Here is a 19,887-nt window from a genome sequence, read left to right as displayed (position 1 = left end):
ATATTTCACAATTTTTACTGTATTTTTTATCAAATAAATGCAGCCTTGGTGAGCAGAAAAATCATAAGCATAAAAAATATCTGAGTTATTCCAAACCTTTATGTACATTTATGCATAAGTGAGCTGAGGAGAGTGTTTGTGCTGACAGACGATCAATATATCAGCGTCTGAGATAGAAATGAATCGATTGCATGAAATAAAACTCCAATTAGCTGAAGGAAGAGGTGAGAGGACGCACTTCTCTTCCCATCATTCCTCAGGGAGGAGCGGCGTGTCAGTCGCTGCTGGACACTAACAAGTGTTAGAAGTTAGAGATATGAAACACGAGGATCAGCCGGCTCTCCGTCATCGATTGCGTGTCTGTAAACGAGTGTTTTAATTGCGACGGGTTGATTCACTCCCTCGATGCCTCGCTTCCGGCTCCGCTGCGACTTCCGCCCCCTCATAAAGACTTTCTTAAGATGCTTTTTGCTGGTAGTGTCTCAAATGAAGTTAGCGATTATTAATGGGCCTCGAACTCCAAAGCAGCCTCTCTTTCTCGTCTCGCTGCACCAATAAAGACATTTCCCTCCACCGCTCGCGATCTCAAGCCACCGTAATCAAATTTTCTTTATATTAAATTCCCTGAGACATACATATGTATACACAGTTCATCTGGCTGGATTACTCCATCTTCGGGTTATTATTTCTCCTCTGTGAAGAGATGGCGCATAAAGAAGGAGGAAAGCGCGGGAGTGTTATATGCATCAGGCCCAATGCTTTATTTTGGTGCCAGCTGTTGTAATCGACAGCAGCTTTCCATTTGATATTGCTGTCTACAGACTTGTAAATGTATCACTCAAATTGAAATGCTGCTAACAACTTCCTTCAGCTCGTCTGCGGCACATTATGAACTCCGTGTCGCGTGTTATCTCTCACTGAAATGCCTGAAATTCCTTTTATCACTGTGTGTGAAATCTCAGCTTTTTTAATATCATGCATAATTAGGTCAATCTCACAACAACAGGTCCAGGTCACATTTCTGCCCAAAATCTAAATGAAAAAACAATAATAATATATTTTTGCAGAAAGCGAATGAATCCCATTTTTACATGATTACGATTTTTTTTACCCAAATTCTCATTACTCTAATGCATCTGAATTTTTCACATTTGTTTTTTTGTTGGCGTCAATGATGATTGTCATTACTGTAATGATTTATTTTTTATTATTTAAATCAGCATAAATTTAAACAGTCTATACAATATATTTAAGAATTTAAGTAATATTTATTTTTTACATTGAAAATCAGGAGGATATAGTTGTATGGAAGCTTATTTCCGCCATGAAATAAAAAAATAAAAACTTTTTTCTCAGAATTGCGAGATATAAAGTCAGAATTGTGTGATATAAAGTCAGAATTGCGAGATATAAAGTCAGAATTGTGTGATATAAAGTCAGAATTGCGAGATATAAAGTCAGAATTGCGAGGTATAAAGTCAGAATTGTGTGATATAAAGTCAGAATTGTGAGATATAAAGTCAGAATTGTGAGTTATAAAGTCAGAATTGCGAGATATAAAGTCAGAATTGCGAGGTATAAAGTCAGAATTGTGAGATTTAAAGTCAGAATTGTGTGATATAAAGTCAGAATTGTGAGATATAAAGTCAGAATTGTGTGATATAAAGTCAGAATTGCGAGATATAAAGTCAGAATTGTGAGATTTAAAGTCAGAATTGTGTGATATAAAGTCAGAATTGTGAGATATAAAGTCAGAATTGTGTGATATAAAGTCAGAATTGCGAGATATAAAGTCAGAATTGCGAGTTATAAAGTCAGAATTGCGAGATATAAAGTCAGAATTGTGAGATATAAAGTCAGAATTGTGTGATATAAAGTCAGAATTGTGTGATATAAAGTCAGAATTGCGAGATATAAAGTCAGAATTGCGAGTTATAAAGTCAGAATTGCAAGATATAAAGTCAGAATTGCGAGTTATAAAGTCAGAATTGCGAGTTATAAAGTCAGAATTGCGAGTTATAAATTCAGAATTGCGAGATATAAATTCAGAATTGCGAGATATAAAGTCAGAATTGCGAGTTATAAAGTCAGAATTGCGAGTTATAAAGTCAGAATTGCGAGTTATAAAGTCAGAATTGCGAGTTATAAAGTCAGAATTGTGAGATATAAAGTCAGAATTGCGAGATATAAAGTCAGAATTGCGAGTTAAAAAGTCAGAATTGCGAGATATAAAGTCAGAATTGCGAGATATAAAGTCAGAATTGCGAGATATAAAGTCAGAATTGTGTGATATAAAGTCAGAATTGCAAGATATAAAGTCAGAATTGCGAGATATAAAGTCAGAATTGCAAGATATAAAGTCAGAATTGCGAGATATAAAGTCAGAATTGCGAGATATAAAGTCAGAATTGCGAGTTATAAAGTCAGAATTGTGTGATATAAAGTCAGAATTGCGAGATATAAAGTCCGAATTGTGAGATATAAAGTCAGAATTGTGTGATATAAAGTCAGAATTGTGTGATATAAAGTCAGAATCGCGAGATATAAAGTCAGAATTGCGAGATATAAAGTCAGAATTGTGTGATATAAAGTCAGAATTGCGAGATATAAAGTCAGAATTGTGAGATATAAAGTCCGAATTGTGAGATATAAAGTCAGAATTGTGATATATAAAGTCAGAATTGTGTGATATAAAGTCAGAATTGTGAGATATAAAGTCAGAATTGTGTGATATAAAGTCAGAATTGCGAGATATAAAGTCAGAATTGTGTGATATAAAGTCAGAATCGCGAGATATAAAGTCAGAATTGCGAGATATAAAGTCAGAATTGTGTGATATAAAGTCAGAATTGTGTGATATAAAGTCAGAATCGCGAGATATAAAGTCAGAATTGCGAGATATAAAGTCAGAATTGTGTGATATAAAGTCAGAATTGCGAGATATAAAGTCAGAATTGTGAGATATAAAGTCCGAATTGTGAGATATAAAGTCAGAATTGTGATATATAAAGTCAGAATTGTGTGATATAAAGTCAGAATTGTGAGATATAAAGTCAGAATTGTGTGATATAAAGTCAGAATTGCGAGATATAAAGTCAGAATTGTGTGATATAAAGTCAGAATCGCGAGATATAAAGTCAGAATTGCGAGATATAAAGTCAGAATTGTGAGATATAAAGTCAGAATTGTGTGATATAAAGTCAGAATCGCGAGATATAAAGTCAGAATTGCGAGATATAAAGTCAGAATTGTGTGATATAAAGTCAGAATTGCGAGATATAAAGTCAGAATTGTGAGATATAAAGTCAGAATTGCGAGATATAAAGTCAGAATTGCGAGATGTAAAGTCAGAATTGCGAGATATAAAGTCAGAATTGCGAGTTGTAAAGTCAGAATTGCGAGATATAAAGTCAGAATTGCGAGTTGTAAAGTCAGAATTGCGAGATATAAAGTCAGAATTGCGAGTTGTAAAGTCAGAATTGCGAGATATAAAGTCAGAATTGCGAGATGTAAAGTCAGAATTGCGAGTTGTAAAGTCAGAATTGCGAGATATAAAGTCAGAATTGCGAGATGTAAAGTCAGAATTGCGAGATATAAAGTCAGAATTGCGAGTTGTAAAGTCAGAATTGCGAGATATAAAGTCAGAATTGCGAGATATAAAGTCAGAATTGCGAGATATAAAGTCAGAATTGCGAGATATAAAGTCAGAATTGCGAGTTGTAAAGTCAGAATTGCGAGATATAAAGTCAGAATTGCGAGATATAAAGTCAGAATTGCAGGTTATAAAGTCAGAATTGCGAGATATAAAGTTTATGGACCTGATCTAATCAATGAACAGCTGTATTTTACTATCCTTACTATCTGTAACAAATATATTGCTCATTGTTGCATTATAATATAATGCATTATATAATAAGATCTAATTGTACAGTGTTACCAAAGCTTCTTCTCTCCTTGAGTTTAGGGTGAAGTATGTTCCTGACAGCAGGTTTCTGGACTGTTATCATCTCAGTTGTCAGTTTGGTGGTCATTTTGAGCCTAACATGAAGACATTTTTAGGTGCAGCTCCTGTAAAACAGTGTTTTTTGGAACTTTTTCTTTCTGACTCGACACTCAGTCCGAGTGCTTTGCTGGCATGTGAATTGCTGGCCGGCGATAATGCTGACAGTGAACAGTGTGGGAAGAACTGAACGTCCTGCTCTTATTTCTTTATTCTGGTCCAGAGATGTAGTTTCATCATGAAGTGACAGGATCTTCTGCAGGAGGAACAGCTGTGATGCCGTCCTGGGATGAGGATCTGTGCTGAGCTGGCGTTACATGAAGGGCAGGAGCGCCGTCGACCTCATTATGACTGAATCCACCGCATGCGTCTCATGAGCCGTAGGCCGAAAAGTAGCAAAAACAATTACACTAACGGCCAAAAGTTTGGAATAATTATGATTTTTCTGCTCACCAAACCTGCATTTATTTGATCAAAAATACAGTAAAAATAGTGAAATATTTTTACAATCTAAATCAGCTGTTTTCTATGTGAATATATAGTAAAGTGTAATTTATTCCTGTGATCAAAGCTGAATTTTCAGCATCATTACGCCAGTCTTCAGTGTCACATGATCCTTCAGAAATCATTCTAATATGCTGTAGAAACATTTCTGGTTATTACCAATGTTGAAATAGTTACCTATCAAACTCTATTTCTGTATTTTAAAAGTGTTAAAGCATTAATTCACCTCCAAAAATGACTTTTTTCTCACAAAGAACAGAACAGATGTTCTTCATAATGGAGTTATTATGAAAAACATCATCAATAACAGTCGTCCATATGACTCGTGCATTATATTTCTCATATGAAGCTTCGAGTGAGAAACAGATGCACAGTTTGTCGTTATTTGCTGAAAATCTTCAAATCTTCAAAAGTAAAGTTTGAATCAACAGAATTTCGTTAATGCTTTGCAAAAACGTCCCATTAGCTACCGTGAAACTGAAGTTGCACTTGTTTTTTCTTGTCTATTTTGACATATATCTGAGTGAAACGCTTCAGGAACAAGAACAAATGTAGGGCGGGGCTTGATTTTGTCTGTGGGGAATTGATTGGATGGTTGTGGTTTGCTATTGGTGGATCTCATGTGAGTGACAGGTTGCCCCGCCCTCGTCATCAGAGAAGAGAAGAGATGCTGCAAGAGGGAGGAGAAGATATTCTGATTCAAGATTACGAGAAACATGAATTTAACACAATAATGATGTGCACCGATAAATCATTTACAATAAACACTGCAATATTTCATTAAAAGAAAAGTCAGTTTTGATTTCATGGTGACTTTAAAGGAACTACCTTGTTGTGAACTGATACACTGTCCCTTTAAGACCCAGATGTGAGCTGAAGTTTCCTCTCATTCAGTCACATGGTCATGTTTAAAAGCTCATATTTAATCTTGTGCGGCTTAAACTTGCCATTTCTGTGACGGCAGTGAAATCAATGATCCGTGTTTTGAAATCATCATTGATCCAGCATTTGGGCCGGTCGATGCTATACCGATACATGAGTCTGGCGCTGAGGTGACTGTGAGCAGAGGTCAAGGGTCAGTGAGGGTGACGGTAGCGTATGGTGGAGATGAGCTGACGGCGTAACAGATGGAGACGGTGCTGATACAGCGAGACGTGCGGATGTCCTTGCATTCATTTGTCTGACTGCTGATCTGGGCTGGAATGGACAGTAGAGATTCCCATAACTGTCATTGATTTGTACTGAGCGATTTACACTAGCATTCAAAAGTTTGGGGTCGGTAAGATTTTTGAAAGAGTCTCTTCTGCTCACCAAGGCTGCATTTATTTGATCAAAAATACAGTAAAAATAGAGAAATATTTTTACAATGTAAATCAGCTGTTTTCTATGTGAATATATAGTAAAGTGTAATTTATTCCTGTGATCAAACCTGAATTTTCAGCATCATTACTCCAGTCTTCAGTGTCACATGATCCTTCAGAAATCATTCTGATATGATGATTTGCTGCTCAAGAAACATTTATGATTATTATCAATGTTGAAATATTTTTGTAGAAACTGTGATATATTTTGTTTTTCTGGATTCTTTAATGAATAGAAAGTTCAAAAGAACAGCATTTATTTGAAAAAGAACATTATAAATGGCTTTACTGTCACTTTTGATCAAATTTATGCATCCTTGATGAATAAAAGACCTCAAACTTTTGACTGGTATTTGTTTACATTTTTTATTCATAATATTATACTATTTTGAGTCTTTTATTTTTGATTTGTCATTAATTTGTTATAAATAATCAGATTGTTTGGTTTGTGTCCATCTGGTTTTAAATTAAACAATAATTTGAATCAAATTAAATCAAGAAACTTTTATTTGTTTATTTATTTAATGCACTTGTTTAGCCAAAAAAAGTAATTTTTAAAATATTATTTAAAATATAACACATTTTTTATTTGAGTTAATGGTGAAAATACTTAGTAGTATTGTGAAATAAGATTTAAGATAAATAAAATGGGAAATAAAATAAATTTTTTACCTGCTGCTAATTTGATTTGGAAACAGTGTGGCCAAGTCTGCGGTTTTCCGCAGGTTGCCGCGGGTTGTTTTTCATGTCCGCGGGTTGAAGTGATCCCAGATAACATGATTTTTAGCCCCTGGAATGTGAATTTTACCAAGGGAACCCTGCCAAAAAGCACATTTTTCCCCCCAGAATGTGAGAGGACCCCCCGAAACGTGATTGGGCTAGTTTTGAGTAGCAATTGGGTGGGTTTTTGTGAAAACCTGGCAACCCTGGGAATAAACCACTAGTTTTTACAGTAAAATACCACTTTAACTAGTTAGTTGAAGTCCTCTCTTTGGTTTACCGCGGTTATTGCCCTGTCAGTCGGTACGTTACCCTGATTTCGTTTGCTGAGATCATCAGCGCTCAATAATCTGTGTTACAGCTGCGATGAAAGTTGCAGTTCCTGCATCCGAGAGAGAAACGACTGTTCAAATGCACTTCCAGTCATTATCCGCTCGATACGCATCCGTCATCAGCTCTTTTTTTAATCTCTGCTGGCAGTGATCAATATTCCCTCACTTATTCCGCTTTAATCAATCGCTCTGATCGCTTCGATCCCGTAAACACGCGCGGCTAAATTAATTTACTGATTGAATACATTAGCAGCCGCATTGATGAATGTTGCAACGAGCGGAGACACGAGTTTGTGTTCAGCTGCTGGAGATTGATGAGGGCAGGTATGGACGTTTGTGTCTCCAGAGCTCATCCGGATGGGAATAAGATGAAGCCCGTGGCCTGTAATGAAGACAGGAGTCAACTGTGTGTGATGGGATGTTTACTCAGAGTTCATGCGCTGGAGATATCTGGATGATGGAGCTGCACGATTCATCGGAAGAAAACTGAAATCACGATATGATTCACAGCGATTATCAAACTGCAAAGGCTGTGATTTAATTAAATATAGTTTCTGTGTGTTTCAGAGTGAAACCAACACACACACACACACACACACACACCATCTTACCATACTTGTAAAGTGCCTGAGTGTGTGTGTGTGTGTGTGTGTGTGTGAATGTGCAAGTGTGTTTGTGTGTGTGTCTGAGTGAGTGTGTGTGTGTTTTGTTCTCTAGTGTGTGTGTGTGTGTGTGTGAGTGTGAGCCTGAGTGTGTGTGAGTATGTGAGTGTGTGTATGTGAGTGAGTGTGTGTGTTCTTTGTTTTCTAGTGTGTGTGTGTGTGTGTGTGTGTGTGTGTTCTTTGTTCTTGAATGTGTGAGTGTGTGTGTGTGTGTGTGTGTGTATGTGTGTGAGTGTGTGTTTGTGTATGTGTGTGTGTGTGTGAGTCTGAGTGTGTGTTTTGTTCTCTAGTGTGTGTGTGTGTGTGTGTGTTGTTTTCCAGTGTGTGTGTGTGTGTGTGTGAGAGTGTGTGTGAGCGTGTGTGTATTTGTGTGTGTGTTCTTTGTTTTCCAGTGTGCGTGTGTGTGTGTGCGTGTGAATGTGTGTTTGTGTATGTGTGTGTGTGTGTGTCTGAGTGTGTGTGAGTGAGTGTGTGTGTGTGTGTGTGTACGTGAATGTGTGTTTGTGTGTGAGTGTGTGAGTATGTGAGTGCGTGAGAGTGTGTGTGTGTACGTGAATGTGTGTTTGTGTGTGAGTGTGTGTGAGTATGTGAGTGTGTGAGAGTGTGTGTGAGTATGTGAGTGTGTGAGTGCGTGAGAGTGTGTGAGCGTGTGTGTATTTGTTTGTGTGTGTTCTTTGTTTTCCAGTGTGTGTGTGTGTGTGTGTACGTGAATGTGTGTTTGTGTGTGAGTATGTGAGTGCGTGAGAGTGTGTGAGTGTGTGTGTGTACGTGAATGTGTGTTTGTGTGTGAGTGAATCTGAGTGTGTGTGAGTATGTGAGTGTGTGTGAGTGTGTGTGAGTGCGTGAGAGTGTGTGTGTGTGTGTGTGTGAAGACTGTGAGTGTATAAATGGGAACAGAATAACATCAGATACTTTAATAACATCAGAATCATCTTCAGTTCCAGTCAATCTGTCTTTATTAATATTCACACAGTCTCTGGATTAAAGCGCGGGAACATGTGAACACCTACATCTCTCGACGCGAGACGCTCACTTTGCTTTGTAAATAGAGCAGAGACAACATCATTAAAGAACTGTAAAAATAGAAATGTCCCGGAGAGCGTCGAGAGCCTCCAGACAGACATCAGCGTATCAATAATGAACAACAGCAGAGAAACTCAGAGACGCTCTAGAACCTTCCAGCGCTGCGATCTAGATCCTGCTGTCACAGATCTGTGTCATGTGACGGGTCATTGATCTGTTCTGTGTTCGCTCTGATTGCACTGAAATGTGCTTTTATTGACTCATTGATAATCATTACCTCACTCTAAAAGTACATGTGCAAAATATGATTGTGTTTTCAGTGTTGAAGCAATTAATACAGAATCCTTCAGGACTGTACCCAGAATCAATCACTTTGCTTATTTATTTAATATTATTTTCATATTATATATATATATATATATATATATACATATATATATATATATATATATATATACACATATATTTCCTTTCAGAACATGGCCGTAAACATAAAATTATTTGATTAAATATCAAATGAATCTGAATTACTCTGAATTGCAGTGATCATTTGTATCATATTTCTTAGTCAAATGTTTGTTTCCCATTCAGAATTAAATTTAAAAAAATATTTAATAATTATATTTAAATGTTATAATAAATAACATTTTTGTTATTGAAAAGTTTAAAATATTTAATTATTATATTTAAGTGTTTAAATATAATGATGAAATATTATTGTAAAGTATAAATATAATTTAAAAATGTATGATTATTTTTAAATATTCTATTTAGATATGTACATGTATTTTAAATAAAAATCAAATAAAAAATCAAATCAAAGCTGAATTAGTTTTAGTCACAATATATTTCTTATTTCAAAGTGAAATGTTTGTTATTTCTGAAGAGTTTTAATATTTCATTATTATATTTCAATATCGAAATGTTTAAATAGAATTTTTAAAAAATATTTTAACATTATATGTAAATATTTAAATGTTTAATTTGTCTTACATCATCTTTTTATATTTCTTATTTTGAAGTCAGACTTTTTAAAGACATTTTAAACAATATTTATTTATTTAAATATTGAATTTAAATGTATAATATAATTAAATATTTTTTTTAAGCGTTAAAATATTACATTTAAATAATTAAATGTTTAATTATTTACCTAAAAATCAAATGAAGCTGAATTAGTCCTAATTACAGATGGGGGAATGTTTAAAAACCTTAATAAAATATTCTTATAATGTTTAAATATAATTGTTTATTAAAAAAACAAAAAAACAATATTTAAATATTATATATCAAATGATGTTAAATTATTTCTAATTACAGATATATAATATTCCTATTCAAAGTCAAATGTTTGTGTTTGTTATTTTTTAATATTTAATTATTATATTTAAATGTTGAAATGTTTAAACATAATTACATATTTTTTAATATTTAAATATCATATTTAAACATTTATTTATGTACCTAAAAATCAAATGAATTTGAATTAGTCCTAATCAAAGTCATATTTCCTATTCAGAGTCAAATGTTTGTCACTGTTCTGTACCTGTCACAGGCTAACGTCTCCGTGTGTGTGTGTGTGTGTGTGTGTGTGTGTGTGTGTGTGTGTGTCCTCAGGTACACGGCTTGGAGAAACAAGTGGGCAAATCTCTGGATTACCTGGAGCAGGGACCGTCCGGCACAGTCTTCAAGAGCCTCCCACACGGAGCAGGAGGTGTCAAACCTCCGTACCAAACCTCCAGGATATTCTCCACAATGGACCACACGCCCGTCAAACCCAAACCGCCCACCTTCAGCTTCCAGAACCCGTACGAATGGGTCCGAAACCAGTCGCAGCTCCTGGACCAAACAGGCTACCGACCCAAGCGCAAACCTTCCCTCAAAACCTCCATGAAGACTAAAAAGATCTTCGGCTGGGGCGACTTCTACTTCAACGTCAAGACGCTCAAGTTCAGCCTGCTGGTGACCGGCAAGATCGTGGACCACGTCAACGGGACGTTCACCGTCTACTTCCGCCACAACTCCTCCAGTCTCGGGAACGTGTCGGTCAGCATCGTTCCTCCGACCAAGGTGGTGGAGTTCGAGGTTCTCCAGCAGCAGAACCCGCTTCACCCGGAGATCCAGTTCCACCCGCCGCAGCAGTCCACCATCGACCCCAAAGACATCAAAACCTTCAACTGTCGCGTGGAGTACGAGAAGACGGACCGCTCCAAGAAGCCCAAACCCTGCCTGTACGACCCGTCGCAGACCTGCTTCACCGAGAACACCCAGTCGCACTCGTCCTGGCTCTGCGCCAAACCCTTCAAAGTCATCTGCATCTTCATCTCCTTCTTCAGCATCGATTACAAGCTGGTGCAGAAGGTCTGTCCGGACTACAACTTTCAGAGCGAACATCCATACCTTGGATGAAGCAGATGTGCTGACGTGTTTGTGTTTCCCGGGACTCGATGTTGATTTTTTTGGATCTAAGTTTTCTTTGTATATAGAACGAACAGCCCTAATCCGTTCAGCTCTTGATATTGATTTATTGCTTTCGTCCGTTTCTGTCTGTCGACTGTTAGACCAACAGGGAACGTGTTGTTTTTCTACCGATCCCGCGTATGTATTTCACAAGGAGATTACGGAGAAAAATGATGTTCTTCCTCAGTGTTACTCTCTTGTTTTCCAGCACAAATATCTAAACATTCTTAAATCAAGAAACATTTACTGGAGAAGCAAAATGACCCTCTGGTGTTGTTCGCTCATTTTAGACCCAAATATTTTTTTAATTTTTAAACATCGCTACTTCATCAGAATGGTACGAAACTCTGTGACTTTTATGGCAGTCGCTATGTAACCACAAAAAAAATGTGTGGACTTGATTCGAAAAAGCTTAATGGTCATAAAAATAGTCACACTTGTGTTGTTCACGGTCAAAAATGACCGCCATAGCAAATGAATGGGAAATAGGCAAAAATATGAAAATACAGAGAATTTTTTGTGTGTACAGTGTATAAATCAGTCACAAATGGACAGCAAGGAAGAGGATACACTCTAAAACATCAAGAGTACAAAACAGACACACACACTCAAAGACAGTATATCAGCCACCATATCGGTATCAGCCGATATATGTTCGTTTTTTTATTGTTTTCATTATCGGCCAGATAAGAAAATGTAGCCGATATATTAAATCCGATAAATAATGGATTATTTCCTTCAGCTGAGACGCCTCAGATGCGCACTGTTCGCCATGATGGTTATGAATTTCTTGAAATATGATTTAAATCACTTCAGAAAGGAAAATACAGTTAAGTGTAACATCTGCCATATAGGCTACATAAAATTACATTTATTTTGGGACAACTCTTTTAATGGTGAGACTTTTGTTTTTGTAACCAGGCACTCAAAAATTATATAAAAATTTGGATTTAGCCAAAATATCGTATATCGGCTTTCAAATATAAAGAATTATCGGTTATCGGTATCGGCCAAAATTCTCATATCTGTAACAATGTATCAAAATTGAGCCAGAAGACTCAATTAGGAGGTGAAATCAGGTTGATTAAGCTCTGATAAAGCATTGAATTTTTGAATTTTGATGTTATATGTAACAAAATGTCTTTTTGTGTTCAGGTTTGACTTGTAAAATGAATGCAAAAACTGACACTTCAAATCAACATTTCAAACAAAAAGTCTAAACCTTGACAAAAAGTAGTCTTTGAGAATGTCTAAATGTATATCTAAATCCACAACTTAATAAAAATAAGTATTTATGTCTAAAAACAACCAGAGAAGTCTTTTTATATAGAGCTATACAGGCATCTAGTGGTTACACTACAGCATTACAGATGTTTTTCTTTTTTTATTCCCACCAGATGGCACTAATCTGCCTTCAAAAATTTAATTTTAAAGGCATTGGGCCCTATTTTAACAAACTAAACTCATGGTCTGAAGCGCACGCCGCAAGTGCACTTAGGGCATGTCCGAATCCACTTTTGCTAGTTTAATGACGGGAAAAATGGTCATCGCGCCCGGCACATGGTCTAAAAGGGTTGTACCTAGTCTCTTAATGAGTCATGGATGTGTTTTGGGCATAACATGTAATAAACCAATCAGAGTCTCAGAGTTCCCTTTAAAAGCCTCGCACCATGGCGGAATTTCCAAGCGGAAAAACTAAACGCTTCTCTAGCGAGGAAACGGATCTGCTCTTGCGCAAGGTTAACGCGCACAAGCAGACCATCTACGAGAAGAGCCGATTCCGCCAAAGCATTTTTATCTTTATGTACACAATAATAATCTTTTACATTGTAATCCTTTTATTTTTAACATTTGGCATGTTTGTGTGCTGCTGCGCGTCCCTGTGTGTGTAACAAGCAGAGTGTACGTGTGCATATTACTAATGCGCCCTTTAAATAACAAAAAAAATACTGCACCTTTAGAGCAGGTTTCAGTTGGTCAATGGCACAGTCGTTTTCAGTTCCTCAAAATAGCAACACGCCAACAATGCACCTGAACACACCTCGGTTTCAGACCAGCATGCCCATGGGCGAACAGATGGGTGCAAATGCATTTGCTATTTAAACAACGTGGCGCAGGACGTGAAAATGATAACTGTGTCGGGTTGAAACTAGCAAAAAACACTTGTGTCGCATTGCGCCGGGTGTATGATAGGGCCGATTGTCTCTATTTTAACATGAAATATGGCATTAACTGAAAAGTAATTTAAAAAATGGGAAAAAAAGTATCATAATTGTTGCATAAATATTAATTAGCCATGAAATTATCTCAAAATACAAAAGAAAAAATATTATTGAACAAAAATATATTACATTAATTTTACTAAAAATAAAAAAAAAGTTACATTTCAGGTGTTTTGTCACTTTTGACCGCAAACAACTTTTTTTTTTTTTTTTTTTTGATATTTGGATACTTGTTCTTGTTCAGATATTTGTACTGGAAAACAAGACAAAAATACTGAGGAAGAACATAATTTTTTTGCAGTGTAGAAGAACGTCAGGCGTTTGATGCCGAGACAAAAACCAGCTACTTTTCATTGGTTTCAATTGACAAACCTGTTGCGATCTACAGTCCGGTCAGGGTTTTGACCGACTCAACTGGTCATAAATGAGGCCTGGTAGTTAAAGTCAACAACCCAGTGGACTTCAGGAGTGTGATTTGAAGAACTGATTGGATGATGATGAAAATATAGAGTCTGGAGAAATATTGATTCCTGATGTCAGTCAAGAAGAAGGAAGGTGATGAAAGATCATGAAGACAAACTTTTATTTTCTTTAGAATGATGAATCGTTCACAATAACAGAAGGAATGTGAATTTGTTTCAATCTCATGTCGACTTCAAGAGGCCATCCTGATGTTGTTCAGAAAGATTTTGAGGTATAAAATACAATATTTTGATGTTAAATGACAGCAAAAACCTTTAAGTTTCAGCTTCATGATCAGATCATCAGCAGAAGCTCCAAAGCTTTAACCGGACGAAGAGTTTGTGTTTTTGGTGAAAAACAGGGTTTAATGTAAAAAAACACTCTCTATGTGTTTGCAGGACCGTGAGAAGATGATAAATGAATCCAAATGAATGTATTTAACAGAATGTTATTCACCCCAATATGAATTACCTTTATGTATTATGAAATTAAAGACATAGCATATCTATTTACTCTGAATAAAGCTTGAAGAGACGCAAAGACAAAATGCAAGATGCTGACACAGATAGAATGATATCTTTTTTTTTTATCCCATTTAATTATCCTTTAATTTCCCCATCTTGTTTTTGAAGTACAGCACCAAAAAACTGAGCCGTCGCTCTTTATTTTTGGACCACCGATTAGTCTGTGATCGAGAGGCTGAAGAGGAACTCGAGCTTCTGTGAATAAAGTATTGCTTGATCATGTGTAAAGTATACATGGGGAAAATTGTGTGTAAATAATGTATCACAAATAAATAATGAAATCCAACCTGCCTGACCTGCTGTTATTCACAAACACTGAATGAAATGAATAAAAAAAGATTCAAGCACCTTATGATCTTTATTATGATGCTTCGTTTGTAAGGTCATTTTACTATGGTAAATTATAGTGCACTTTCTTTACATGATCAGTTTGTTTTCTTAGGGTCATCGGGAGACGTGGACACTTGAACTCAGATTGCATAGAAACAACAAAAAATCGCTTTATTATTGCTGACTGTTAATTATTTAGGAGACGGTAAGTATATATTATATGTATATGCATTATATATTGCCTTATATTCTAATCAATTAATGTATAAATATAAATTGATAGTGATATAAAGTAGTGTGGTCATATTTCATAGTTCATCATTATGACCTCTTCTTTTTGATGTTAAAAGGGGACCTATAATGCCCCTTTCACAAGATGTAATGTAAGTCTCTGGTGTCTCCAGGGGCCGGTTGCATAAACCACTTAGACTAGTCTTAAAAGACGCTATTTGAATTGGAATTGGAAAAATAACATTGGTTACCCCTTGGTTAACTGCAAGTTGGTCAAACTAGTTCTTAAGAAACAGTCTTAATATAGTGACTAAGTTTATGCAACTGGCCCCAGAATGTGTCTGTGAAGTTTCAGCTCAAAATACCCCACAGATCATTTATTATAGCTTGTCAAATTTGCCCCTATTTGAGTGTGAGCAAAAACACGCCGTTTTTGTGTGTGTCCCTTTAAATGCAAATGAGCTGCTGGGCGGAGCTTTAACAGCTCAACAACAACAAAGCTGGAGAATCTCACGCAGCCAAAATGAGGATTGTCAGTAACGGTGTTCAGCCTTACATTGTTCAAACCGGAGTCGACACTGATGGAGAGACTCAGGAAGAAGTTACAACTTTTAGACGTTTCTGAATGGTTAGTGGATAAATTTATGTAGTTGCTGTGGAGTTGATTTTGCCGTCATGTTAAACTTTTGTGTTGAATTGTTTGTGAAGCAGTCCGGTGTAAAATGACGGCATGACAACAACACTCTACTACAACAACTCTTCCTCTTCTCTAAAGCAGCCCAACATGGCCACGCCCCCTTTGTTGCGTGTTCTCAGGGGCGGGGTTTATGTAAATTTTAGGGTTAATGATGTCACTTACCTGGGAAGAAGCTCGTTGTGCAAGCCGTTTGTTGTAGTCCTTAAGCAGAGAATTTTTTAAAAGAAAATATCTCCCTTTGCATTGAACTTTGAGCATCGAATTTCAGTCAGTTTCAGCCGCAAATATTGTATAGATTAATTATTAAATGCAGCTTTTATGAAGCCACATTAATTAAGATTGGGTTTGGTGAAGTTAAATCTTAATGTTGAATAAATAAAAGCTGCACCTGTACTGTAAGTTGTATCAAATACATGTGTTTTAGACCTGTGATGAAATCGAATGCAGTTGCTGTAGTTTATTCCTGAATAGCGCGAAATTACGTTCCCATGCTGTCCGTTAGTCATGACGTCAATTTGTAGGCCAGCACAGCCGACTGCGCAAGTGCGCGGCGCTGCCTTCTATTACAGGACTACATTTCCCATGAGCACTCGCGCGGATCGTCAATAAGCTGCTGTCATTTAGGCGACGGACGAAAAGCGTGCGGACGCAAAAACCTGCTGGAACTGAAGAAGTTGAGACGCTTTACCATGTTAACGCTGACGTTAAGACAACTAATCAGGGTGAGTTTAAACACACATACGCGCGTTATAGCGCACAATAACGCGAAGAGCTGCTGGTCAGAGCGCGTGATGTGTTTATACAGATCGCTGTTAAAGCTCCTGTTCGCATCGATATAGCCAGTGATATTAATCAGTATGCATGCATAAGAGAACATGCATTATAAACGTTATGTCACGATGCAGATTTTACATGCACACCTCTGATACAGTGTGTTATTGAGACGCGCGAGCGCGTGTTGCGCGTCTGTTAGACGTGGCATGATGTCTGGACTGGATTTTACTGTTTGATTTTAGTCTCCAGATCATGTTTCTGTGATTTTAAAAAAAAAGGATTGATGTTTAAAAGTGTCTCTGCAGTTTGTGTGACGTGATTTGATTTTGTAGTGCAGCAGAAGTTTCACAATCTGCAACTTTTTGAGCAGCTGGAGAGAATCTTTGACATTATTTTGAACAATTGCATTTGTGAACCTTCACTAAATTCAGCAGACTGAAGTTAGACATAAAGTTATTGAGTTCTGAGAGACGTCAGGCAGTGGTTATACAGCATGGAAGCAGCAGATCTGTGTTAACTAGTCCTCTCACACTGGTTAGATGATGCAACCACACATGATGTGTTTCAGCATGATGCAGCTCAGAGAGTTCATCTACAGGTTCATGCTTTAATATTTGACATCTACATGTTTTGAACGTTTCTGTGAAGTTTGTAAAGGTGTCATGTGACAGAGATCAGATCTGTGTGTTTAACTGAACTCAGATCAGACTTTCATATGGAAGCCCATTTCTACAACATCAGAAAACAAATCATGCTTTGGAAAATCTTAATTATGACACATTAAATCTTTGTGATAAAAAGTCAAAATTATGATTTTCTATGTCATTTCTATGTACTTTTTATGTTATAATTTCAAATAATTTGGACTTTTAGTCATAATTATGACTTCATCTCATAAATGACAAATGACTCATAATTTTGACTTTTTGTCAATTTAGACTTTTCATTTCATGACTTAGTATGTGATAATTTTGAATTTTGTCATAATTTTGACTTTTCTTCTCATAATTATAACTTAGTTTGTCATAATTTTGGCTTTTTGTCATTAATTTTGACTTTTCTTTTCATAATTATAACTTAGTTTGTCATAATTTTGGCTTTTTGACATAATTTTGACTTTTCTTCTCATAATTATAACTTAGTTTGTCATAATTTTGGCTTTTTGTCATTAATTTTGACTTTTCTTTTCATAATTATAACTTAGTTTGTCATAATTTTGGCTTTTTGTCATAAATTTTGGCTTTTCTTTTCATAATTATAAATTTATCATAATTTTGGCTTTTTGTTAATTTCATCTTTTTATCTCACAAATGACTTAGTATGTCATAATTTAAACTGTCATAATTTTGACTTTTCCTCTCATAATTATGACTTAGTATGTGATCATTTTTACTTTTTGTCAACTTTTCATCTCATTATTGAATTTTGATTTTTGTCATAATCTCATGTTTTCATCTCATAATTATGACTTCGTAGTATGTGATCATTTGGACTTTTTATGTCATACTTTTGACTTTTCATCTCAGAAGTGACTTAGTATATCATAATTTCAACTTTTTGTCATAATTTCGACTTTTCATCTCATAATTATGAGTTAGTATGTCATAATTATTTACAGAAGCATGTTTTCTTTCTTCTGTGGCAGAAATGTGCTTCCATTCGTTTCTTATCTAACCCAAGAACATTGACTTTTACACTGAACTGAGTTGATGGAAAGATGAAAACTGCTCTTTTTTTATTCTTCAAAGTTTAATCAGTTAAAATGGCTTTTGCCAGCTAATAAGCAGAGCCTTGTTCTTTGACACTTGATGGCATGTTTTATTCCACTAAACAGTAATTATCTGTTAATATATGTCAGTTTGTTTAGCCACTCCGTCTGAACTCGTTCTTTAAGGCCTGTTGATGATCAGTGTTCGTCAGTCCCGTGTCTCTCATTACGTCCGTCATTCACATGCTTTCATGCTTTTCTTGTTGTGGGAATGAGTTGAACATGAAAACAAATGCATCTTTGTGTTTGTCAGTGATCTGATCAAACTCTCTTTATTAACCTGATGGATTAGTGAAGCACGAGGGCTTGAGTTTTGTAGAAACTGCTGAAATCACAATGTTTGTGTCTGCCATCCAAATCTGAAGAGTTTTGTATTGATTGTTCAAGTTTGTGCTGCAGAAATCATTTTCTCAATCAGTGCTTTCTTTGTCTTGTTTTTTTGTCTAACAAAATATTTTGAGGTTTATACTTAAAAAAGGAAAAAACTTTTATTTTTTATAAAAGCAATAGAATGGTAATTAATGAAAACAGTTCAACATCTTACACAGTTTTGTTTTGTTTCTTAAGTTAATGTGACTTTTTTTTTAAGGACTTTACAATTTTTCTTGTTACTGAAAAAACAGGGCAGAAATATTGGAGATTTTGAATCATTTCGGCCGGTTGACACGAATCTTTGTCCGTCTTAAAGGGTCTGTAATGTGTGATGGGTCACACGGGGTGAACTTTCGTTTAGTCGGGTTTGACCGTCCACTGACCAGCCGTCATCTAATCAGTCATCTTGCGTAAGCAGCTGTAACCGAACGACTCAATAATTAACCAGTTGTTGTTTTGCATAATATGCCAAAGCTCATGTTCTGAACAGCCAATCAGACGGGAGGCTTGCGTCCACACCTCTCAAAGTCACGGTAAACAGTTTCATCCAGACAGTTATTTAATAATACCTGAGTGACGAGTTTAAATCAGCAGAATTCAACAGATGACAGTCAGATGTGTGGGTTTGGAAGGCGTGATCTCCGTCATCAGAACCGAACTGAAACTCATTGTGTGGCGCTGCGGTTCTTCACATGTGTTTCTGAGTTACTGTGGTGACAGACCTCTGAACTCCAGAGACATCTGTGTCAGACGGTTGTAGAAGTGATGTTAGGTAAGCAGTCATCTGATGCTGTGGGTTCAGGTTTGACTTCTGTGTTCCTGTGTTTAGATGTGTTTGTACTGAAAGTACTGTGGTATTTAATGTGGTAATGATTTATTGTCATATTTGTGTATTATTCAAAGACTAGCAAACCAAAAACCATCATAGTATGATGGGTTAAAATCATAACTTATTTAACTCTTGAGCTTCAGATTCCGCATGCAATTCACATGATTCCCAGTGAATTGATAAAAATGAAGACTAAACAAATATAATTTATTTTTAAAATTTAATCCTGAATTTATTTTTGTATTACTTTTTTTCCTTTATTTTTTTCTGTATTTATTTTCTGTATTTTTATTGTTTTTAACTTTTATTTATTTATTCCCACATGTATTTATTTCATTTATTTGTTTATAATTACATTTTATTTATTTATCTATTTATTTTAATTTCTGCAGGTTTGGTCCTCCATATGCATCTGCCAAATGCATAAATGTAAAAATCATTTATTTATTTATTTATTTATTTGACATTTATTACAACAAAATGTGACACCATTATTTTTGCATCATTGAGATACTATTATTGTTTATATTAATATTTTAAATTATCTTTTTTTATATATTTCCCTTCATTTTTTAATATTAGTAATTTTTATTGTAGGTTTTGTCTTTTTTTTTTT

The 19,887-nt window shown here is 35.7% G+C and overlaps 2 protein-coding genes across 6 annotated transcripts in view; both read left to right on the top strand.

The window, feature by feature from the left end:
• The window catches only part of LOC127513884 (neurexophilin-2), a 201,389-nt gene extending 186,833 nt beyond the window's left edge, over nt 1-14,556 (top strand). For all 5 annotated transcript variants that reach the window (XM_051896027.1, XM_051896026.1, XM_051896028.1 and 2 more), the window contains one exon: nt 10,220-14,556. In XM_051896027.1, the coding sequence (XP_051751987.1) occupies nt 10,220-11,011 (792 nt within the window). In that variant the 3' untranslated portion in view covers nt 11,012-14,556. The remainder of the gene's footprint in view (nt 1-10,219) is intronic.
• Nucleotides 14,557-16,086: 1,530 nt separating this feature from the next.
• The window catches only part of shmt2 (serine hydroxymethyltransferase 2 (mitochondrial)), a 25,221-nt gene continuing 21,420 nt past the window's right edge, over nt 16,087-19,887 (top strand). Inside the window, exon 1 of the mRNA XM_051896023.1 lies at nt 16,087-16,250. Coding sequence (XP_051751983.1) covers nt 16,218-16,250 — 33 coding nt within the window. The 5' untranslated portion in view covers nt 16,087-16,217. The remainder of the gene's footprint in view (nt 16,251-19,887) is intronic.

The sequence above is a fragment of the Ctenopharyngodon idella genome, chromosome 6 (assembly GCF_019924925.1).
Source record: "Ctenopharyngodon idella isolate HZGC_01 chromosome 6, HZGC01, whole genome shotgun sequence".
NCBI lineage: Eukaryota > Metazoa > Chordata > Actinopteri > Cypriniformes > Xenocyprididae > Ctenopharyngodon > Ctenopharyngodon idella.
Note: the sequence above shows the minus strand (reverse complement) of the source record. Positions and strands in the feature narration are given on the sequence as shown.